This window comes from Nymphaea colorata, chromosome 14, assembly GCF_008831285.2.
Source record: "Nymphaea colorata isolate Beijing-Zhang1983 chromosome 14, ASM883128v2, whole genome shotgun sequence".
NCBI lineage: Eukaryota > Viridiplantae > Streptophyta > Magnoliopsida > Nymphaeales > Nymphaeaceae > Nymphaea > Nymphaea colorata.
The window spans coordinates 5987641-6013260 of record NC_045151.1 but is presented as its reverse complement, the minus strand read 5'-3'; the positions used below and the strand labels follow the sequence as shown (position 1 = coordinate 6013260).

The window sequence follows — 25620 nt, the reverse complement described above, 5'->3', positions numbered from 1 at the left end:
TTGAGCTTCAAAAACATATTTTTGGTGTAAGAACGAAGCATAAAACAATGGAGAGGTCTGTTTATGCGTGCGCTGCACTTTTAACACCAGACTTTGTTGTTTTTGAACTCGATTTTTTACTTTGAGTTTCAAATACTTGATTTGGATTTAATTTTGGGTTTTAGATCTGAGAATTGGATTTTGGATATGAATCTTGCGCCTAAATTTGGGTTTTGTGCTTGGGTAAAATAACGCAGTCTTTTGAAAAAATTTGGGGTGATTACAACACCCAAATACTTTTACCCCCTAATATTTTTTTTCTTACATTAGAACATAAAACATCGAGGTGTGACAACACAACGATTAAAAGAAGCTATGCACATCAAAATGACAATACGGCGAACATTTCAATAGTAACAAATTCGTTTCATACAAAATCACTTATACTTCTGAATGATACACATGATACAAATGCACCAAAACGACAACATTGATATCTAACAAAAAATAAAATATCAATGCGACCCAAAACATGACGTGTCGACACTACAATAGAATGTGAGCAGGACCATCTGATCAACCTGTTGTCTCAGGTCCACTGGCAATAGACCAGATGAATCCTTAACCCTCTCCGGTAAAGGCTCAAATTTGAGATATAACATACATGGAAACATAATACTATCATATCATGATAGGAGCATGCAGTCACATAACTTGTCATGGTAGGCCCTCACATATTCCATGACGTAGGGACTACTCAATGACTACAATTAACATATTTAATAATCACATTCACTTCATGCTTATTCATTTCATTCACATTTGTTGTATTTACAATCATTTCATTTACATTTGCTTTAGTGAATTGACAGTTCCTGTGTATGCAAACATAGGCGCGTGCACACCATGAGCAACCTATAGTCGGGAGACAACCCTCGTGGTGGCCCAAAATTATACGGATCCATTCACGTTGCAGCGGTAGAGCAATCATTTATGAATGTATGAATTCCAAGTAGAGTTACTCAACTTTTCCTATGACACCCAGGTTTTGAAAAGCCGAAGCCCAACGCTCCAAGCACATCATACAATGATATCTTGGGGCCTTGCACCGCCTGCTCCGAGCAGGCGAGACTAATGGCGAGGATGGGACATAGAATAATTCTTTCTTAATTTATCATTATGACAACACATTCACAAAAAGACCGACTAGCACACGAGGTTGGTTCACTTCACGAGTGTACCCATATCTCAAGACGCCTCCATACGAGGGTTACACATAGAGTCAATACTTTTAGCTAGTCGTCATAACTTTACGGGTATATCTACCCTTCAAATTCATCCAATTGCATACGAAAATATTGTAGCATTCACATCAATCAAACATAACAATCACATCATACAAAACTTAGCCGAACCATGAAGAGTAGTATTGATTCGTGATTGACTCGTAGCTGTCCTATACAAATATCATTCTACGATGCTCACTAATGCACAATTAGGGTCGAGAAGATACCCGACTTGATACCCTGCCTAATCTGTCCTAAATAGTTATAATTGCTAGCATGCACATGCCATTACAAAATAATTTAAAAATAATCAACCAATCTTATAATTATTCAATCGCAAGCATACATTCTTTCAAAACAACACAATCATAAGATCCAACGATCCTGAAAAACAAGCATTCTAAATTTGGCCCCAAGCAGGGATTAGATTGGAATGCCACCATACCTGTCACGTATTGTCAAAATTACCCAAAATCACCTCGAGCTTCGAATCTTGTCGCTCAAGGTCTACTCGACGTGCCTGGAATACCTGCAAAAAAATATTCAAAGCGATAAATTTTCCACTCATTTCGCTTTAAAATCTATACAAGTAAGAAATAAGATCAATGAGGCGTAGGTCATCATGTCAAGAGGTGCCGACAGGTAGTGTATTGACTCTTAAAGCCCTCCAATAGGTTTCGTCCCAACTCTTTGAGGTTGTGACTTAAAACTTAAAACTTCGATTCAACCTATCACTAGTACGTTTCTCACTTGTTTTCTTGGTTGAGGCATCTTCCCAGCAATTATGCTTCCCAACGTACATACTTTTTCCCAACAAACGACGTAATATGCAGGTCAACAATAGCAAGCATCACAAATTTGCTAAAACGGTTCTAAAACTTCTCAACAACATCAAAATTTCTACCATGCTTTCTAACCACTTCAAATATTAACTCATCATGCTAAAAAGATAATTATATACATTCTTAGGACAAAAATCCAATGAAATTAGGCTTGTTTAGCCGTACTCACTCCTCTTTTAGCGTCTTAGCTGCTGTAGTGTCCCCGACAGTCACTCAAGTGCTCTACTAATCTCCAAGCGGCTAAAGTTATATGTTGTTGTCGCCTCCCACACCTTACATTCGCTGGTATGAGGGGAAAGACATGTTTCCCAAGCTGCAATCCAACCCAACAACATCAAATAGAGTGAGAATGAATGAAAGAGAGATCAACAGATAAGTCTGCCGTTAGAAGAGGGCATCCGGTTGAGAGGAAGATGGTTCGGCCAAGGGAGACACATGCATGGGTTAGGGAGACAACAATGAAGAAAGAAAAAGAGAAATAAAGGGTGAGATTTCAGGTGAGGGAAAAAGACACGCGAGAGGGAGAGTGCAGAGATATGTGAGAGTGAGTGACTGTGAGAATGAGAGGAGGCTGGCGGGAGAGAGAGTGTTAGCAGAGAGATATGCAAAAGTGAGAGAAGACCCGAAATAGAGAGGGAGAAAATCAGGAAGGAGAGACACGGGCTCGGGAGAAATAGGAAAAACAAGAGAGAGGGAGAATGAAGACAAGAGAGAGCATGAGAGGGCATCACACAAAGGGTTAGAGACGAATAGACGAGGGGGTTAGAGCTGGTGGGAGAGAGTAGAGAGATCAAGGGGCTTACCTTAGCGTCGCCGCCATTCACCTCCACCGCCACTGCCATTCTTCCGCCTTCTGTTTTTTCTGCGTCGTGCCGGAACCAGCAAGGGAGATGAAGAGGGAGAGCCAGCATTGGGCCTCCTCTTCAGGCAGGTGGGGTTCGGGTCCGGGTCTGGACCCTGATCCAGCCCAACCTGCTAAGACACCACTCGTTACAATAATGGTTGGTGATATGGAATAAAATCTAATGCTGAAAAGGAAGAGGTAAAGAGTTATGCAACAACGAGAATTTAAGAGGACAACCTATATGACCCTTCATCACATTCTCCTATAACTAGCTAACTCGTAGAATGGCAATTGAGGCCCTTTCTGTCACTCTAGAAAGAGCTTAGCATTTTTTGTTAGCACCAAAACACTGTAGACATGCTTTGTTTTTTCCCTTACCAATATAACCGTACGGGTGCAATCCATCAAACATCCATGAATACTTGTATTATTTTGTTATATTCATAAAAATCGGAAACTGAAATATCAAACTGAAATAGCCCAAGTCAAATATGAATTGAGGGCTAAGCATTGTAGGTTATAACTTTCCTTAAAGTCTAGCTCAAAAAGGACAATCAAGTTACATAGGGAGATTTGCAAATTTAAGACACCTTAAGTCATAGATGTAAAAACATTCTCAGGTCCCATCTACGCATGGAAATACTTGTTCACTTCGGTAAATTTCAATTTGTAGGCCGAAACACATTACTCGAGATATGACTTGGAGAAAAAACTATAGCTGTTTGAGAAACATTAATATAATAGGAGAGAACAATCGACTGGGCCAAGCAAACGGATAAGGCAAAAAGACTTGACTCCCCTAAAGAGTTCAATAGGTTGGACCTTAACAGGATGAGAAGAACAAGCGCTCCACTTTAAAAAATAAATTGAACAAAAAATGACAGGTACACTCATCGGTTACCATGGTTGAAGATGGTTGACAAACCACAGGAACACAAGACAGGTATGATCATTGATCCCCACGACTGAAGGTTACTGACAAACACCAGGAACACAATCTAGTTGCTTGACCAAGTCCTATCCATTCATCTAGGCGATAGGATAGGATTAGGTAGCTATCAATCTTATCAAGAGCTTGACCCTGGGTAACTACGTGACAATAGAGTTTCCAGTGGTAGATGGGCGGGTAACCCATGCGAACTTCTCTATGGCAGAAAGACTGGCAACCCAGGGCCTGAGCAAAAGAAGTCTTATGGCATCGAAATGAGGAACAAATGGTCATTATTTTTGTTCTTTTTTGGTACTGTGATAGGCAAGGAAGTACAGCAAATTTATACCAGACCACTCCAATTTTTTTCCCAATTTGAAGGTTTTTATGTCGAACCACTAAGCCAAGTAAGAACTATTGTCAGGACGGAATCCCACTTCTTTCAAACGTAAATCACACCTGCACACTTTTTAGTAACAAAAAGGAAAATGATGAACTTGCATGAACGTGTAAGTGAAGTTAATATTTTCTCTCTCTGTGTTCCAGGCTATTATAAATTCAAGGGGAGAGAACGATTTGGTAGTATGATGTCCAACAATTTAACAGCATCCACTGCAGCCGAATGAGAATCCACATACAATGTCAGCGTTTGAAAATTGAGGGAGTCATTTCATGTAATAAATGACATCAAAGCAAACCTAATTAATTTTCTTCAAGGTATCTCCGAGCTGAACCTTAGACATACAATCTCATTGTATCTCTAGAGAGAGTGGTAAGGTCCATTCAGCAATGCAAGTTATAGCAGAATAAAAGTGACAGACACCAAAGTTCACCTATTATGAGTACTAACTGTGCCCACAAGTATCTCAAAGAGGTTTATAACTTTATGCTAAATCGAAGGGTTTATGTTAGATAAAAGATCAAAATACAACATGGCTACTCCACTTTATTATTCAACCACTATGACCCTGAACTTGAGAGTACCAAGGTAATCATGGCAGATCTCTGTTGTACTATAGATCCTGCTAGCTTCATCGCGTGCTTTCTTTCATTGGATGATGATGTTCCTAAGATGTTATGCTGTTTCATGTGCACATTATATTTTCAGCAATTTTATAATATAGCTCCTTCAACTTGATAAGACCTTGATTCCCATTCCTAATCAAGATCACTGGTGCTTCTTCTTGGAGGCAGCTGCATACTTACTATGTCTTCCCTAGGGAGTAGATATATTGACCTGTTCATCTCAGACTGGGCGTCAGATATCCCATCTTCAACTGGCAATAAGTAGGTTACCTTTTTATCTTTTCGGAAAACCAAGTAGAGAACCCCAGCCAAATAGACCAACATGCCTGAAAAGCCCATAACTCCAAGAAACACTGATGCCACAGTCCGAAGACCGTCATGAAGAAGCAACTTGGTGAAGCCAGTGATTAGATAATAGAAATTAATGACCATGATTGCCGAACTTATCACCCATGTTATCCCCATAATCTGCAGTTCAGAAACAGGATAACATTTTCAGAAACAGGAAAAATTTTATGTTTTCTCGAGTATGACAGAATGAATTAAAATGCTTCAGTCCACACATATGCATGAACTATTTTATGTGAACTAGCATTCAACTTTCAAAAACCAAAGGAAACAAATAAATACATCCTAAAGATTATTTCCATATGTTGCAGGACATACTGAAATATCCACCAGAGGGTAAACCTCCCATATAAATTGTAAATCTTGACTAAAAAGCCAAGAAAAATCAAGATAAAAACTGACACAATGGTCAAACAAGTGGAAAGATACAATCTGAAAAAATAAATATTGATGAAGCAGAGAGAACTTCAAATGTGACAACAGTCCCTTGTAGTACGAAGCATAGGACAGAAGAGAGGGGAGCTTAGCTCTTGGGCTGACTTGCCTTTGAACAGTCAAAACAAAAAATAAAAAATAAGAAACACAAAAAAGAGAAAGGTTAAAAAAGCATGTATAACGAAAATATACGCATATATATAATTATATATGAATCTTAGCAACCACCCCCACTTTTTTTTTCAAAGTTAGGGTCGTTTGTCCAAAAGCAAGGCAGGCTTTGGACCAACAAGAGTTTTTGTGTGAGTCAGTTAGCTGATATTCTAATGTGATGAACAGCAGCTCCCTGTTCTTCAAAAAAATTTTCCAACATAACGGCAGTCTATCTCCACATGTTTGGTTCTCTCAACAAGATTACAATTGTTGGAAATGTATAATGATGTTTTTGTTGTTACAAAATAGTTTGAATGGTGAGTCGAGAGACACAACCATAACTTTGAGAAGATTTTTTATCCAGACTAGCTCAGAAATAGTTTTAGCCATTGCACGATATTCAACTTCAGTGGACAATAGTTAGGGCTGTTCATGAGCCAAGTTCGAAGCTCAAGCCGAGTTCGACTTCATTACCTCAAATTTGGCTTGACTCGAGCTCTTAAAACTCAAAGTCAGCTCGAATCGGTTCGAGTAAGCTCGAGCCAAGGATTGCCTTATTGAGATTTGAACATTGAACCTCCCACCTGTCAATCATGTGCACAGGCATGTGAGCCATCTAACTTTTGTGATAATTTTATGAGACTTATTTTATACATTTTCTTTTTCAAGCTTAACCGAGCCTAGCCCGCTTAACTCAAGCTCGATTTGTTTATGTGGTCGAGTTCAATTCTTAACTCGAAGTTGACTCACTTATTAAACAAATCAAGCTTGAGTCCAGTTTATCGAGCGAGCTCAAGTCGAGCTAACTCAAACTCGACTCGTTGAACAGCCCTAACAATAGTGATAGTTTATGTTATTTTTTGCACCTCCAAGGTATTCATGAATTTCCCAAAAAGACCGAAACCAATTGTGGAAAAACAATTAGGATCACATCCCCAATTAGCATAAGCATAAGCAGTAAGATCTAAGGATGATGAAGAAGATAAAGAAGAGTCTCTTAACAATAGTATTATTGATGTATCTAACAATTTGTAGGACAGCTCTCATGTGCATGGTGGGGGTTCATGCTGAAATTGACTTCCTATGTGGAGAGCATGAGCTATATCAAGTATGGTGATGGTAAGATAGGATAATGCTCCCATGAGTTCTCTGGATGGAGTGATATTATTCAAGAGTTCCCCCATCATTGATCTTCAACTTCACACCAAGAGCTTCAGGAGTATCCACTACTTTAATCATCTGTAATTCTTGAATGCTGACCACTAGAAGCAAATTAGTTTGAGGTAGAAGGTAGCCTATTGAGGAGTAGGCTAAAACTTCATGCCAGGAAAATAAGTCAGGTTTGTCAGAAAATAAAAATTAGAAGGACAGGCAAATTAGAAATTAAAAGAATAGTTAAATTTTGACTTTGTTATTTTGCTGTTTTTTTGGAGGACTTTGTCATTATCTTTACCATCCCTACTCTCTAGTTGAAGGAGATCAGGACTAATCTAACGAGTCTTTCTTCTCCTATTCGGCTGCAACATGGTATCAGATCAACACGACTCTAAGAGTTCGTGCTCCACCTAACTTGGTTGTTTTCTTTTTCTCTCTTTTTCTCCCTTCTTTCTCTCATTGTCCGTCTTCCTCTTTTCCTTCTCTTGTGCATCTCTTTTGATTTCTGCTCGTCCATGGGTGATCAGAGATCTGATAACTGGTGTCACAGTATAACGTAGTGATCAACCTCTCTGAATCAACCACTTTGCTTCTTGTTGCATCATGGCTGGTGGTTGGAGATTGACAGATGCCAAGTTTGATTTTATTCCACTTGGTAGCTGTCGAGACATTGTCAGGTTCATCTGAGAATATCCTCGATCATGCTCAGGACATCATGTGGTGTTATTGTTGTTCAGTTGAGTTTATTCAGATACAAGTTATTGGTTTACATTGGAAGTGGTATTGGACAGCACGTGGTTGATATTGTTTGTGCAGCAAATTTTTGCGTCAAGTCATATTCTTCAGCAGCCTACTAATCTGTCCAGGCTCTTAGACTACATGGGCTTCCCATTAAATGTGTTGGATCATGTACGATGATTTTCAAATTATTTGTTTGCTGCTTATGTTGGATCGTGATGCTGTTATTGCTGTTTATCAGGTGGAACAGGGCTTCTATTCTTTGTTTTATGCTTGAATCAGTTCACGTTAATAATTTATTATAACTTATATTTACACATTTACTGTTTTTGCTGTTTTTCCAAGTTTATATTATGTTGTTCTTCTGTGTCTTGTTTTTACTTGTTTAGCATGAATTGTAGTTTCATGTTATTAACTTATATTGTCCGTTCATATTCCCTGTTTATATTTGTTGTTTTTTCTGTTTTTCCCTTTTTATATTTTGCTGGCTTTCCGTGTTAACGGGTGCTTCTATTTTTTGTTTGATGCTTAAATCAGTTCATGTTATTAACTTATAGCTACTCATTTACTGTTTTTGCTGTTTTTCCCTATTTATATTACGTTGTTCTTCCGTGTCTTGTTTTTACTTGTTTAGTATGACTTTTAGTTTCATGTTATTAACTTATATTTGCACTTCATATTCCCTGTCTATATTTGCTGTTTTTTGTTCATATGCAGAATTGCAGTTTTTGATATTTTGCTGTTTCTTTTTCTGTGTGCTTTTATAGCTGTTTTGGCTGTTTTCTTTTCCATATTCAGTGTTAAAAACCTGTTGTCTGGAGACTTTCTGCAATATTAGGAACTTTGGTGCGTATTTTTAAAGATTATCCTATTTTATTTGGATTGATATTATAATTTTTGTTACTGCCAGCCTGAATCTCTTTTAACCTTGAGATTAGGGTAAAGTTAATTGAAATTTTTTTGCTCTCTCTCTCTCTCTCTCTGGTGGTAACATGGTACCAAAGTGGAGGTTTCCCTAACATGTCTCACAATGAACGGTTAGCCTTCGTTAGCCGTGCCTCTATGGGAACTGCCTGTTCCTCCTGTAAATGTACTCACTGCAAAAAACTAGGTCACACTATGGAGTTTTGTTGGGACCTGCATCCAGAGAAGAAGAATAGTAGGGGGAGGTCTTCTGGTGGGAAGAAGCCTGTTTCGAATGCAATGAACCCTAGTGACGGTAAAGTTTCTATTTCTGCGGAACAGATTCGTGACCTGCGAGCATATTTGAGTCAGATTGATGTTGGTTAGGCAGACACGTCAGATGAGGTGAAGGTCAATCAAGCACTGGCCGTTTCGGGTGAAAAAGGTACTTCTTGCATGGGGGAGTGGATTGTTGATAGCGGTGCCACTCATCACATGACTGGCAACCCCAAATTCTTTCATGACTACAAGCTATCCTCGGGAAAGGAACGTGTATCCCTTGCTGATGGTTCCTTTACCTCTGTGGCAGGAAAAGGGAGTCTTTCTTTGTTAAACAATTTTTTAGTGCATGGAGCCTTACATGTTCCCCATCTTCCCTTAAACCTTTTATTTGTTAGCAAGATTACCAAGGAACTGAACTGTGAACTTACATTTTCTGAAAAACATTGTGTTTTGCAGGACTTGGTGACAGGGAAGAAGATTGGGATTGGTTTGGTGTCTGATGATTTGTATCGGCTTCATATACGCGTTGCCACAGCTCTTATGTCAGCAGTTAGCAGAACAGAGAAGAAGAAGGAAGAGTGTCGTCAGTTATTTTTGTATTGGCATGAACGCCTTGGTCATCTCCCTTTTGGGATTTTGAAACAATTGTTCCCTAAATTATGTTCCCGTTTGAACATTTTCATGTTATCTTGTGATGTGTGTCAATTTGCGAAGCATGTTAGAGCTTCATATCCAATTTCAAATAGTCGTGCTAATAAAGCTTTCTCCTTGATTCATTCTGATGTGTGGGGGCCCTCAGGCATTCATTCTCGTGGTGGTTTTCAGTATTTTATGACTTTCATAGATGACTATTCAAGGTGTACTTTTGTTTATCTGTTGAAAGACTGTAGCGAAGCGCTTCATATTATAGAAACCTTCATCCTCCTAGTGGAAAACCAGTATGGTGGGTCTGTCAAGACATTCTGGTCCGATAATGCTCGTGAGTATATGTGTCTCACTGTCGAGGAATTCCTTCGAAAGAGGGGGATTGTTCATGAGACATCATGTAGTTATACACCCCCTCAAAATGGAGTTGCTGAGAGAAAAAACCATCAGATTGTTCCAAAGGAATCTTCCAAAATATTATTAGGGAGATGCGGTTATTGCTAGTGCCTATTTGTTTAATCGCATGCCTAGTCGAGTGCTAAATGGTCGTACACCCTACTCCATGCTTTTATGGAGTAGCCAACTTTTTCACCTTCCTCCTCGTGTCTTTGGATGTGGGTGTTTCATTCATGACCACAGCCCGAATGTGAAAAAACTTGACCTCAAATCAATTAAGGGAATATTTATTGGGTATTCTCCTACTCAAAAGGGGTATAAATGTCTAGATCCCACCACTGGTCGAGTTCACATTACCAACGATGTCATTCTTGGAACATGTGTCTTATTTTGGTGAGAATTCTCTTCAGGGGGAGAAGTCAATATCTAAGAAAGAGTATTCTCCAAGTCAGGAAATTTAGTTTACAGATTTTTTGGATTACAGGCGCGAAGAAAATCCATCAGTTGATGTGCTTGGAAAAGAAGAAGATGGGAAGTCTATTGAGCTACATGAACATGAAAAGGAGGGAGAGTGTTCTATGGAGACAGAAAGAGAATGCAATCGTCTGTTTGGGCAGGTGTATTCTAAGACAAGATTTTGTACTGACAGGGTGATTGATGGGGAGAAGTCCACTCCGAATCCCAATCCTACTTCTTCCTTGGATGACCCAAGTCATGCTCAGAAGCAACCTGTTGAGAGAGAAAGTCAAACAGAAAATGAAAAGGAGGATCTTCCCATTGCCCTGAGAAAGGGTGTCAGGTCATGTACTCAACACCCTATTGGTAACTTTGCGTCTTACTCTAGATTGAGCACTGACTACAAAAGTTTTGTATCCTCCTTGTCTGTGGCTGTGATTCCCAGGAATGTTACAGAGGCTCAGAGTGACCCTAAGTGGACTCATGCAATGCAAGAAGAGATGGAAGCCTTAGACAGAAATCAAACATGAGAAATGGTAGAGATTCCTGAAGCAACTCCTTTGGTTGGGTCAAAGTGGGTCTACACCATTAAGTACAAACCAGATGGGAATGTTGAGAGGTACAAAGTACGTCTGGTGGCTAAGGGCTTCAGTCAGAAATATGGGATCGACTACTTAGAGACGTTTGCTCCTATCGTGAAGATGAAGACTGTTAGAGTTATTATTTCTTTAGCATGCTGAAGGGTTGCGAGATGTGCCAACTCGATGTTAAAAATGTCATTTTCAATGGAGATCTCGAAAAGGAAGTGTATATGTGTATGCCCCCAGGTTTTGAGAGACCTGAAAAATGTTGTAAACTGAAGAGGGCCTTGTATGGGCTCAAACAGTCTCCCCGAGCATGGTTTGAACGTCTCAGACTTGTTATGAAGAAGCATGGCTATAAACAAGAAAATGGAGATCATACCCTGTTTATAAAGAAGATGGAAGGTAAAGTTACTCTACTGTTGGTCTATGTTGATGATATGATTGTTACAAGTGATGATAAAAAAGAGATAGCAAGATTAAAGGGTTTACTATCTGCTGAATTTGATCTAAAGGACCTTGGCAAGCTAAAGTATTTCCTTGGTATCTTGTGCTTAATCAAAAGAAGTATACCTTGGATCTACTGAAGGAGATAGGAAAACTGGGATGCAGACCAGCTTCTACTCCTCTGGATGCTGGGCACAAACTCGGTAGTAAGGATGGAGAACCTTTGTGTGAAGAAGCTAAAAGGAGATATCAACGTCTAGTTGGTAGTTTGATATACCTCACTCTGACTAGACCGGATATCACCTTTGCTGTAAATGTGATGAGTCAGTTTATGCATGCACCTACGGATGCGCACTTGAAGGCTGTAGATAGAATCCTGTGTTACTTGAAGAAGAATCCCGACAAAGGACTTCTATATGTGAAACAAAGGTCTATTGAAATTGAAGGGTATTCTGATGCAGACTGGGCAGGCTGTGTTGACACCAGAAGATCTACTTCAGGGTACTGCGTCTACTTGGGGGGAAATCTAGTTGTTTAGAGAAGCAAGAGACAAGATGTTTGTTTCCGCTCAAGTGCAGAGGCTGAATATAGGGCTGTTGCTACAGGAGTATCAGAGTTGTTATGGCTAAAGATCTTGCTGACTGATATTGGGAGAGACTGAAGGGTCTATGAAGATGTATTGTGAGAACAGCGCGGCAACCGACACACACCAGACGACGACAAACAGCAAGGGAGGCCTCGGCCAACAGCAACGGAGCACAAAATGGCTGGCGACGGTGAGCGTTGAGCGATGGACGCTAGGTGCTGACAGATGCTGAGCGACGGGGACTTAGGGCGACAGTAGAGAAGGCGGAGCTGGGCTGCAACCAGAAACCAGCAGCAAGAGCAACCGGAATCGGCAGCAACAATGGAAGCGGCGGTGGCGGCAGCAGCGGCAGCGGCGGAATAAGAGCAGCGAGCGATGGAAAGGTCAGGGCCGGAACTTCACGGCCGGCAAAAATTTCCACCAACTAGTCACGGCTCTAATACCATGTAGAAACAGTAAAAGCGAGAAGAACACATATGTAACGTGGAAAACCCTCTACGAGAGGGAGAAAAACCACGGGTGAGGAGGCCTGGTGCCCACTAGCCGCAAGACTCTCTCTCTCTTAAAACTTCATTCACACCAAAAATTAGGGTTACTAGTCTTTAAGTAAGTCCCAACAAGGGCTACAAGCTGGATCGGGTCTGGACCCAGACCCGGTCCCAAGACCCATCTTTACATGCTTCAACAAGTAGTTATTTTGATTTGAGTTTGTTAAAAGTTGCAAAAACACGTTTTGCTTCAACAATTGTCATGTTGAAAAGAATTCAAAGGCTACAGGATGCACTGGTTCAAATGGTGGCTAGTAGAGAATGGAGCTTCTATCGTGCTGAAGATGAGGCTAAACCTCAAGTAATTAGAAACATTATTGTGGATGACAAATGGTGGGATAAGATTGCATATTTTTTTATTTTACACAACCAATTTGTGCATGTTGAGAGTAGTTGATACAGATGAACCTACGCTTCATAACGTCTATGAAATCCATGTAACGTTTATGTCGTGTAGGTCGTTTTGGATCAGGATCCAGATCTGGACCCGATCTCCATTGCGTGAAGAGGAGCGAAGAGGAGCCCGACACCGGCTCTCTCCCCCTTCGTCTCTCACTGATCCTTGCAACACAGAGAAGCAGACGGCGGTGAAGAGCGGTGATGGAGGTGGGGACGACGGTAGCGGCGGCGTGTAGGTAAGCCCATCGGTCTCTCTCTGTGTCTCTTCCTTCTTCTTCTTTCTTCTCCTCCTCCCTCTCTCGATGTTTTCTATCTGTCACTCCCTTTGCCCACGCTCTCTCTGCTGCACTCTCTCTCTACTGCCCATCTCTCTCAGTCGCAACATTCTCTCTCGCCCTCTCGTCTCCTTGTTCGCACCCTCTCTCGCCCTCATTGTCTCCCTCCTTCTCCTACGCTCTCCCTCTCTGCACGCTCTCTCTCTGCATTCTCTCTTGCCCTCTCGTCTCTCTCGCTCTCCCTGTCTGTCTGCCCATCTCTCTGTCAGCACCCTCCCTTTGCCCATGCTCTCCCCTCTGCCCAAACTCTCTCAATCAGTCTCCCCTCTCCGTCTGCACTCTCAATCAGTCTACAATTACTATGCAATTGCATGTGCATGCTATAAATGATAACTGATAAGGACAGATGAGGTGGGGTATCAAGTCGAGTATCTCTTCAACCCCAATTGTGCATTAGAAAACATCCTAGAATGATAATTGCCTAGGACAGCTACGAGCCAATCACGGATCGAGACTACTCTCTGTGATTTGGCTAAGTTTTGAAAGATGTGATTGATGTGTGTGACTAATGTGAATGTTGTGATATGTTACACATGCATTGTCGTGGGCATGAATGCAAATGAATGAAATTGAAGGGTAGCTGTACCCGTAATGTTATGATGGCTAGCTAAGAATGTTAACTATACGTGCAGCCCTCGTGTGGAGGCAATTGGAGGTATGGGTGCACTCGCAAAGTGAACCAACCTCATGAGTTAGCCGATCATTTTGTGAATGTGCTTTTACAATGATAAGAAAGAATAATAGATGAGAGGTCAGTGGGTTGTGGCTATGTGTTTGGGAGATGTCCCGCCTTCGCCACTGGTCTCGCCTGCTCAGAGCGCAGGCGGTGCAAGGCCCCAGGGTATCGTTGTGTGATGTGCTTGGAGTGTTGGGCTCCTGCCTTCCCAAACTATGTGTCCTAGAGAAGGCTGAGTAACTCTCCTTGGAATTCACACATCCATGGACGAGTGCTCTTTCGTTGTAATGTAAATGGATCCATATCGTTTCGGGCCACCACGGGGATTATCTCCTGACTGTGGGACGCCCATGGTGTGCAGTGTCTGTGTTTGCACCCACATAAACTGCCAATTCACTAAAGCTAATGTAAATGAAAAGAATGTGAATAATGTGTTTATGTATGAATTGCATGTGACTTTTGAATGTGTTATTGTGGCCATTGAGTGGCCTTTACATGTCGTGGTACATGTAAGGGGCCTTCTTGACAAGTCATGTTACTGTATACCCTATCACGACATGATAGTGATTTGCTTTTGTAATTGTTATACCCCATATTTGAGCCCTTACCTAAGGGTGTTAGGGATTTGTCTGAGGTGTTGCCATACTACAAAAACAAGATATTTGTTTGAGGTGTTGCCATGTATGGAGAGACTTTTTTCAAATTCATATGTCAAAAACAAGATATTTGTGAATATCCAAAGTTCTATTTATGAGAACTTAGTTCTGAAGATGCAGCAACAACAAGAGAAGATGATGGCATAAGTCTTTTTGATTGGTGGGCAGCCTATGGATCAGAAATGCTTGTGCTCCAGCTCCAGCAATGAGATTACTATCACAGCCTATTACATCATTGTGTTACAAACAAAATTACAGCACATATGCTCATACACACAACATTAAAAGGAATAAACTCACTAGCCAACGTATAGAGGACTTGATTTATGTGCACTCTAATTTGCGTCTTCTTTCACGGAAGGAAAAAAAATACAGGTATTCCTTTAGTATGTTGTTTTGTTTTACTCATTTTTGTGTGTTGTATTAGATTTGTCATATTTTTGTCATAATAAGATGCAGTTGTGAATCATCTCAATATTAAAATGTAAATCCAAAAGAATTTGATTTCGAATGAGAACCCAACTTATATACTGCTAACATAGGTTTAGTTGACCTTGCTATTCTTTCTGAGGAGTTTAATGATGATTTCATTGAAAGCATTGAAGAAAATCAAGATATTGGTAGAACTGGAATGTCACTTTGATGATGATTGATGAAGTACGAAGTATGAACTCAAAACTTAAAAGAGTATATTCCTTGTTGAATTGATAATTGATATCATGATTTGCAATTTTGAATTTGTAATTTGATAATTTTGTTGTTTATAGACAATTTTTGTCATATATAAAATACATATTTTTGTTTCAAAGCACACATGCTTGGTTTCTTACATTTTCCAAAGCTCTCATGTTCTTTTGTTTCTTACGAATGTTTTCATGCTTAATATCGTGATTATTTCGTTTTTTTTTTCATGTGTTGGCCTATTTCCTACTTATTTACCCCAATTTGAGGATGCTATTCTGAGTTTTTCATTGTTGTTATTTGTTTTTCATTAAGCTATTTTATCCTCTTTTGCTTCTTTATTTCATTCTGTTGTTATAGTGTTATTTGTTAATCTATTTCAATATTTTTATTTTGTATGAGTCATGCCCTTTCTGTTGAGGAACTTGGGAACTGGTTGATCCTCCTGAGAGTGACATTGTTGGTTATAAGTGGGTGTTCACAAGCAAATACCACTTTGATGGTTCAGTGCAAAGGTATAAGGCTCGATTGGTGGCTAAGGAATATACCCAGATGTATGGGGTAGACTTCTTTGAGACTTCTTCTCTTGTTGCTAGGCTGGGTACTATTAGGCTTCTTATTTCACTCGCAGTTCATTACAGATGGATCATGCCACAGCTAAATGTTAAAAATGCATTTTTGTATGAAAATCTTTGTAAGATAGTACATATGCCAGCATCACATATCGCGAGATTCTATTTAAGAGAAAATAAAATAAAACGTAAAAAACAAGAGTAAATCACAAGATATCGAAAATCTCACCAAACATGAAAATCTCACAAATTTATCATGATTTTTTCACGATTTTTTTGAGATTTTAATATCTTTTAATTTTTAAGTTTTAAGGTTTATTATTATTTTTTATTGTTTTCTAAATTTTTTAAATATTGTCGAGAATGTCATGAGACTTACCCGAGACAAACCTCGCTGAGATTTTCCCGAGAATGATATTTGTAACAATGATATATGCAGCAGCTACTAGGGTTCAAACATCAAGGGAAGTGGAAAAGTATGCAGATTGAAGAAAGCTATATATGGATTAAAATAAAGCACACATGCTTGCTTTCATAGTGTTAAAGAGGGTTTTTGTAATATTAAAAACTTAAAGAGTAGGTCTTTAAATATTTTCTTATACTTGTTGGACTGTTTTTGTAATTTCTGTACCACCAGCCCTAATCTCTTTAACTTGAGATTAGGGCTACGTTAAGGAGTATTCTTTTGGGCTCTCTCTCTCTCTCATCGTAACATGGTATCAGAGCCTTCTCTGGCATCGACAGCCAAGTGAGTTCTCCGGTGACCTCTTCCTCCCTCTTCTCATCGCCCATCTCTATTCCCTCTTATCACCCAATAAGGAGACGGTAAGAGAATAGAGGTTGGGTGGGCTGCGTGGAGAAGGGCCTAATCACGCCTATGTGGAAGGCGTGATCAGATCCCTAAGTGGATCTCGTGGATGTTACTGTTTTTTTTTACGTTGACTGTGAAGGGCTGAATCAGTTGGGAGCGTGGGGCTGCTGTTTGTGGAGTCAATCTGCTTGGTGTGGATGAAGTTTGACGTGAGGAGCAGGATGATCTACAGATTGTGGATGTGAAACCTCAGATCGTGTGGAGCAGCGTTTGGCATGAGGAGCAGAGTTGATCTGCTGATCGTGAAGGCTGTTTCAGCCTTGTTTTTGTCGTGGATGGTGCTCTGTTGATCGTAGGTGGGGCGACTGAAAGCAGAGCAGCAACAGTCTGCTGTAATATGCAGAAATCAGCAGCAATCTTCTGAAAGTTTGTACGTGGGCCAGCAACAGTCTCCTGAAATCAACAGTCTGCTGTAATATGCAGAAATCAGCAGCAGTCTCTCTGGTCGTGGATGCAGTTTCTGGCATGATCAGAGTATGTTGGTCGTGTGTGATGATTAGAGCTTCGTTGCAGAATTGATATGCCATATGTGAAGTCATCGGCTGTTTATGTGGAGCAGAATTGTGTTCTGCGAGGTGTGTGCTGTCGAATGTGAGACAAATAGAAGTGGAGCTGCTACAATCATCAGCTAAAAGTGGAATAAACTGGTATCTTACCGTGATTCAGATCTAGTGATTACAGACCCTTTTTTTGTTGCCCATCCTATCAAATTTTTTTTCTACGGTGGTGCGTGAAGATACTTTTCTCCATTGTTTCTGCTACTACATCTTATACCTACATATATTGTGCGTCAAATTCTGCTTGGGAGTTTACTATGGCTGGAAATCCCATCTCACATGGAAATCCCTCAAGGGCGACAAGATCTATGGTTGAGTCTTCTACTGGGCCTCCTATACCCATGTCATATTCCCTTAAGTAACGATGAATATGATCTTGTTCTTGCTCAGAGATCTGCCTCTACATTTGCCAATACTACTGTAATAGACTCAGCCCTCTCTGTTGGTGCTTCCACTGATAATACGATATGGATGATAGATTCTGGTGCCTCCAGGCACTGTTGTAATCAATCACAGAAGTTTTCATCATTAATCAGATTCTCTACACCACAACATGTCAGACTGGCTGATGGCAAGTTGTCTCCTATTTTGGGCAGTGGTGATATCTACCACTCACACTTAGGCACTATTACACATGTGCTATACAGTCCTCAGTTTCCTGTTAATTTGTTATCTGTTAAGCAATTGGCTATTGACTTACAGTGTAGAGTCATTTTTTATCCTGGTTCATGTTCTTTTCAGGACTTACCAACTGGGAAGATGATTGGTGGTGGTTATGAGCGTGAGGGTCTCGACTTCCTGTCTGTCCCAGTAGATGTTGTTGCATCTTCATTCCCTTCGAGGACTTCTCCTTTCCAGTGGCACCTCAGACGTGGTCATCCATCAGTGTCCAAACTTCGTCACATGTTTCCAGATATCTCTGCATCAGAGTCCTTCTTATGTGATGCTTGCTAGTTATGTAATGCTCGTTGGTTCGACGGGTCGGGTCGAGCTAGGGTCCAGACCCGGAACCGACCCCCACTCGCGTAAGGGCCCGACGCGAGGCCCTTCTCCCTCGCCTTTCCCTTCCTTCTTCGTTGTCTCCGGTGGTCTCCTGTGGCAGCGCAGAGGGAGGAGAGTGACGGTCGGGTGGTGGTGGCTGGAACGGCGACGGCGACGGCGACGGAGGTGGCAGCGGCGGCGGCGGCGGCTGCTGGGTAAACCCTCTCTCTCTCGTGCGATTTTTCTTGCTCTGCCACTCATGCCCTTTTGTCTGTTTTGCTCTCTGCCGCACGTCCCCTCTTCTTCTCTCTCGCCATTTTCTTTCCCCTCTTTCCGCTGGTTCTCTACCGCTCGACCCTCTTCTCACTCACCCGCACTCCCCCGCCTGCTCTTTCTCTCTCTTCTCACCCCACGGCTGTTTTCCCCCTTGACCGAACCCTTCCTCTCTCTGTCTCTCCTCTCTGTCAGCGTCCCTTTTCTTTGTTTATTTCAGTTTTTTTTTCCCCAACTACTACCGTGGGTCTTTCCTAGCAACAGAGTTTGTGTTAAACTTTTTGGGCGTTTGGGGTTGGTTTGCAGTTTAGGGGACGTTTTTCCCCTCTTACCTGCTAGTAGGGTGTGTAGTGAGCAGCGACAGCAAGCAATCTCGAGCATTGGCACTTGATCGGACGTGTGAAGTGGTTGCTAAAAGGGTTGTAGCAGTTTGGACGCTTGTTTGGGGTGAGCAATACCTAATCAAGCTCAAAATGATGAGTATTTATCTTTTAGAGCATGTATAATTATGGTTCGAGCATGCTAGAGCTTAGAATTGATGATTTTGGGACGCATGTTAGTAATTTTGTTTTTGGGGGAAACTTAGGATTTGCGTTGGAAAGTGATGATTCATGTACTTATTGATTGTTTTAGCATGATGGATTAAGTTTCGAAGCTTTAAGGAAACATGGTAGAGATTGTGAGGTTGTGGGGAAGTTTTGGAACCGTCTTAGGGAGTGTAGCGCAGACTTCGGTGAACGGGTGTATCATGAAGTTAATTAGGGATATATGCGTTTTGGGATGTGACTTGAGGTTGATGTCTTACTTAAAGAACGTTATTGAGGAAGGATTTAGTGACGGTTTGATTGATGGTTGAAGGCCTTGATAATTCAAGGCAACGTCAAGACGTAAAGGAGGAGGCCTTGTGGAGAGCCCGTTGGTCGACACTACCTGTCGATGCCCTCTTGAGGCGCTGTCACGTGCCTCAAGGATTTTATTTTTGTATCTGTTCATTTCTGTTTGATTGGTGTAGGAATCTAGTAGAAACCTTATTCTTGTTTATGTTTGCAGGTGCACCGGGCTCATCCCGTCGACCTTGAGTTCGAAGCTTGAGGCATTTTGAAGAATTTGGTGAGCGCGCCACATGTATGGCAACTTTCCAGGCAAATTCCTGCCTGGGGCAATTGTGTGATTGGGTGCTCCTAGGATCAAGGGATCCTAGGATTGTGATGTTAATTGATTGACGGTTTTGTGATTGAGTATGTGTATGTTGCTTACATGATATGAATGGGTTAGAAAGATTATTAGTCGATTTAAAAATGTTACGCATTGGCATGTGCATGCTAGAATTGATATCTGTTTAGGACAGATGAGGTGGGGTATCGAGTCGAGTGTCTCCTCGACCCCAATTGTGCATTAGAAAGCATCATAGAATGATAACTGCATAGGACAGCTACGAGCCAACCGCAGATCGAGACTACTCTCTGTGGATTGGCTATGTTTTTCAAAGAGGTGATTGACATGACTGATGTGATGATTGATATAAATGTGTATGTTGTTGCATATGCATTGCCATGGGCAATGATGCAAATGGATGTTTGGAGGGTAGTTGTACCCGTATGGTATGACGGCTAGCAATGACTGTTACTGTATGTATAGACCTCATGTGGAGGTAATCGGAGGTGTGGGTGCACTCGGGAAGTGTACTAACCTCGTGTGTTAGCCAGTCTTCTTGTGAATGTGTAACTGTAATGATAAGAATGAATAACTAAGAGATGAGAGGCCAGTGGGATGTGGCTATGTGTTTGGGAGACGTCCCCCTTGATTGCCACTGGTCTCGCCTGTCAGAGCGCAGGCGGTGCAAGGCCCCAGGGTTCTGTTGTGTGTTGTGCTTGGAGCGTTGGGCTCCTGCCTTCCCAACCTGGGTGTCCTAGGGAAGGCTGAGTATCTCACCTTGGACGTCACACATCCAGGGATGAGTGCTCTACCGCTGCAGCGGGTGAAATGGATCCATACTGTTATGGGCCACCACGGGGGTTGTCTCTCGGCTGTAGGCCGCCCGCGGTGTGCACGTGCCTGTGTTGCACCCACAGGAACTGTGAATGCATTAAAGTTAATGAAAATGCAAAGTGTTTGACAGAATGCATGTGACTGACGTATATGTGATTGATATGAATGCAAGTGTTATGTTTAAGCATGCTTCGCATGTGACTGATGTTGTGTTAGTGTGGCCATCAAGTGGCTTTTACGTGTCGCACTCAGACGCGACATGACGATAGATGGGTTGATATTTGTCCCTTTATTTGAGCCTTACTTGAGCGGGTTTGGCATTTTTCTGGCTTGTTGCCATACTGCGAAGGCTAAGCCTTCAGTTGTTTCCTTTTTTCAGGTTTTGGTGTACCCGGGGCAGCAGGCTGAGCAGATGGCTACACTCACGTCCTACTGGGGAGGTTTTGGGTTTTGTTTTGTTCTTGTAGTGCCGGCGCGTCGGGTTTTTGGTTTTACTGATGCCTTGTTTTGATGAGGCATCGATGTTGTGATTTTGGGGCATTTTTGTCAAATGTACAATTGAATTGAAATGCTATATAATGGAAAGCTTGCCCCATTGTTTTGAATTGCTTGGCTCATTCCTTTTTGAACTATTGTGTAGTCACACCTCGATGTTGGATGTTAGAAAAAAAAAAAAAATGTTTGAGTGTCAAAAAGGTCGGGGTGTGACAGTTTTGGTATCAGAGCCATGGCAAACCCCATTATGGATGTGAGTTAAAGCCTATCTGTGAAGTCGTGTTGCCCAGGTACGCATTTGTTTGATTAGTTGGTTATTGTAGTTTTGATTTTTCAAGTATAGGTATGTAATGTGATCTGTGTTTTGAACTTCGTGCTAATGCACGTTGTGATTTGACTTGTGAGTTTGGTATTGGTCGTGATTTGAGAATTAAGGATCTTGTTTGTACAGATGGAATATCATCGTAGGGGTAAGAAGCGAGCTGGGCCGTCTTCAGAGGCACATAGAGAGCCCAGCCCAACCCATTCTGATGCACATACTCCGCGGGGTGACGGTGCGTCAGAGCCCCAGTATGCCCAGCTAGGTGGGGGTGCCCAAACCCCACCGAGACAGACTCCGCCAGTGGATCAGCAGACTATATTGCTGACCACGTTGCAGACGCTGACCACGTTAATGCAGTCTATGGTCGGTAATCAGAGAAGTAACGCATCTCCTTCGGGGGACACCAGTGCTCCAGTTCGGGAGAAGGCAACGACAGTGTCTTATCAGCAGTTTATGGCGATGCAGCCGCCTATCTTCTCAGGAGGGGACAGTCATGACAAGGCAAAGGACTGGATTGAAGAGGTTGAACGTATTTTTGGGCTTCTGAAGGTGCCAGAAGAAGATAGAGTGTTATTTGATCCAGGAGCGACACATTCTTTTATATCTAGTCGATTTGCTACCTCACTCGAAGTGTCGGCTAGAAGAATGCCGTATGTTTTAAAAGTTGTTAGTCCGATGCATGCTCAAGAGTCGTGTCGTGAGTATCTTCCTGATGTGGACGTGGAAATCCTTCAATTTCACCTACCTGCACAGTTGGTGATCCTCGGTCTCAATGAGTTTGATGTGATTTTGGGTATGGATTGGTTGTATGCGCATTATGCCATTATAGATTGCAGGAAGAAGCAGATACAGATGTTGACTAATGAGATGCAGCCTGTGGACTTTCGTGCACGTAGGGCCAGTCGAACTGATAAGATATTGGTGTCTGCATTGAAGGCTAAGCGATGGATAGAAGGTGGAAGCGTTGCCTTCTTGGTCAATGTGTTGATCAATGAGGCTGAACGGATGATATTGCAGGATGTTGCCGTGGTGAGTGAGTATCCTGATGTGTTTCCTGAGGAATTGTCGAGTTTGCCTCCAACTCGAGAAGTGGAGTTCAAGATAGAGTTGTTACCAGGGACAACTCCTATTTCTAAGGCACCCTACCGTATGGCACCAGCAGAGTTAGAAGAGTTGAAGAAGCAACTGCAGGAGCTCTTAGATAAGGGCTTCATCCGACCTAGCGTGTCTCCTTGGGGAGCACCTGTACTGTTTGTGAAAAAGAAAGATGGGACTATGCGCTTGTGTATAGATTATCGTATGTTGAATCAAGTCACCATCAAGAATAAGTATCCGCTTCCAAGAATTGAAGACTTGTTTGATCAGCTTAGGAATGCAAAGGTTTTCTCTAAGATCGATCTGAGGACAGGCTACCATCAACTATTGATACGGGAGGAAGATGTTTCTAAGACTGCCTTTCGAACTAGGTATGGACATTATGAATTCAGGGTCATGCCTTTTGGGTTGACTAATGCTCCCGCAGCGTTCATGGACCTCATGAATCGGGTTTTCCAAGAGTTCTTGGATTGTTTTGTTATTGTGTTTGTTGATGATATTTTGGTGTACTCAGAGAGTGAGGCAGAGCACAGAGACCACTTGAGAAGTGTGTTAGGTCTTTTGCGCAAGCACAAGCTTTACGCCAAATACTCAAAATGTGAATTTTGGCTAGAGAAGGTAAACTTTCTGGGTCATGTGATCTCGAAGGATGGAGTATCCGTCGATCCGGCTAAGGTGTCAGCTGTTCAGGACTGGAGAACACCTTGCAGTGTAACTGAGGTTAGAAGCTTTTTGGGATTGGCAGGATACTATCGCAGGTTCATACAAGACTTTTCGAAAATAGCTACGCCCATGACTAAGCTATTGAGAAAAGGGATGAAGTTTGTGTGGAATGAAGATTGTGAGAAGAGTTTTCAAACTCTAAAGGACAAGCTTACTTCTGCCCCTATTCTGACGCTTCCATCAGGTCATTCCGGTTTTGTGGTGTACACTGATGCTTCGGGGATCGGTTATGGTTGTGTGTTGATGCAGCATGGCCGTGTAGTGGCTTATGCATCAAGACAGTTGAAGACCCATGAGCAGCACTATCCCACTCATGATTGGAATTGGGAGCAGTCGTGTTCGCATTGAAAATGTGGAGACACTATCTTTATGGTGCAACATTCGAGGTGTTTACAGATCACAAGTCCCTGAAGTATATATCCTCACAAAGGGATCTCAACTTGAGGCAAAGAAGATGGATGGAATATTTAAAGGATTATGATTTCACCATATCGTATCATCCAGGCAAGGCGAACGTGGTGGCAGATGCGTTGAGCAGGCATGCCAAGGCGACAATGTGCAGTATGTTGACTCGTTCTTAGACATTATTGCAAGATGTGATAGCTTGGCAGCCTTGCATTAGTGATGAGCACAAGGAAACGATGACGGCCTTGATTCGGCGTCCTTTGATGGAAGAACTTGTAATGAAACAAAAGGAAGATCCAGAGTTTGCTAAGAACATGGAAGCAAGCCAGAAGAATGATTCTCTTTGGCATCAAGATGAAGATGGTTCATTGCGTTTTCGGCAGAGATTATGGGTTCCTAGAGATGAAGGGGTGAAGCGTCTGTTGCTTGATGAAGCTCACAAATCTAAGTTTTCTATTCACCCGGGCAGTACAAAGATGTTTCAAGATTTGAGAAGAAATTTTTGGTGGCCTGGAATGAAGCGTGAAATTGCAGAATATGTGGCAAAGTGCTTGATTTGCCAACAGGTAAAAGCAGAACATCAGCGGCCAGGAGGCTTGTTGCAAAAAATCGATATTCCAGTGTGGAAATGGGAAGACATTACGATGGATTTTGTGGTTGGGTTACCTCGTACCAAAAGACAACAGAATGCCATATGGGTGATTGTTGATCGACTTACGAAGTCCGCCCACTTTCTGCCAATCAGAATCAGTCAATCATTAGAAAGTCTCGCAGAGTTGTATATTGGCGAGATAGTGAGATTGCATGGAGTGCCAAAGTCTATCATTTCGGATCGAGATCCGCGTTTTACCTCTAGGTTTTGGGGGCAATTACAGAGGGCTTTGGGTACCAAGCTTAAGATGAGCACAGCATTTCATCCCCAAACTGATGGGCAATCAGAGAGGACTATTCAGACCTTAGAAGACATGTTGCGTGCATGTGTCTTAGAGTGGAAAGGAGAATGGGACAAACATGTGAAACTGGCAGAATTTGCTTACAATAACAGTTACCACTCTAGTATTGGGATGGCACCTTTTGAGACTTTGTATGGAAGACCGTGCAGATCGCCAACTTGTTGGGCCGAATTGGGTGATGGTAAGATCGAAAGCCCTTTAGTTTTGCAACACTACACCGACCAAGTGGAATTGATAAGAAAGAAGTTGTTGACTGCTCAGAGTAGACAGAAAAGTTATGCTGACATTCGTCGTAGAGAATTGGCTTTTGAGGTGGGTGATCATGTGTTTTTAAAGATTTCTCCTACTAAGGGTGTTTTTCGCTTTGGTGCGAAGGGAAAATTGAGCCCGAGGTTTGTAGGACCTTTTGAGATATTAGAGAAGATTGGAGAGGTGGCATACAGATTGGCGTTACCACCAGATTTGAGTCATGTTCATGACATTTTCCATGTTTCCATGCTTCGAAAATACGTACCCGACCCGACACATGTGATTGATTTTCAAGGTATTCTAGTACAAGATGATTTGACAATGGAAGAACAGCCCATTAGAATTGTGGATCATCGAGAGCAAGTGCTTCGCACCAAGAGGATTCCTTTAGTGAAAGTGGAATGGCAGTACCATGGGTTGAAAGAGAGTACATGGGAGCATGAGGAGGACATGCGGAAGAGATATCCGCACTTGTTCTTGCATTGAGGTATGAGCTAAATTTCGAGAACGAAATTTTCTTTTTAGGAGGGTAGGATGTAATGCTCGTTGGTTCGACGGGTCGGGTCGAGCTAGGGTCCAGACCCGGAACCGACCCCCACTCGCGTAAGGGCCCGACGCGAGGCCCTTCTCCCTCGCCTTTCCCTTCCTTCTTCGTTGTCTCCGGTGGTCTCCTGTGGCAGCGCAGAGGGAGGAGAGTGACGGTCGGGTGGTGGTGGCTGGAACGGCGACGGCGACGGCGACGGAGGTGGCAGCGGCGGCGGCGGCGGCTGCTGGGTAAACCCTCTCTCTCTCGTGCGATTTTTCTTGCTC

The 25620-nt window shown here is 42.1% G+C and overlaps 1 protein-coding gene across 5 annotated transcripts in view; it reads right to left on the bottom strand.

Annotated features, from left to right (window-relative positions):
* Positions 1-1482: 1482 nt before the first annotated feature.
* The window catches only part of LOC116267423 (metal transporter Nramp3-like), a 61253-nt gene continuing 37115 nt past the window's right edge, over positions 1483-25620 (bottom strand). For 2 of the 5 annotated variants that reach the window (XM_031649126.2, XM_031649127.2), the window contains exons 14-17: positions 5176-5373; positions 2911-3079; positions 2277-2420; positions 1495-1794 (exon numbers count right to left, since the gene is read on the bottom strand). In XM_031649126.2, the coding sequence (XP_031504986.1) occupies positions 2912-3079; positions 5176-5373 (366 nt within the window). In that variant the 3' untranslated portion in view covers positions 1495-1794; positions 2277-2420; position 2911. Of the gene's footprint in view, positions 1795-2276; positions 2421-2910; positions 3080-4521; positions 5374-25620 lie in introns of those variants that run through there. The other 3 variants (XM_031649129.2, XM_031649125.2, XM_031649128.2) reach the window with 3 other exon arrangements.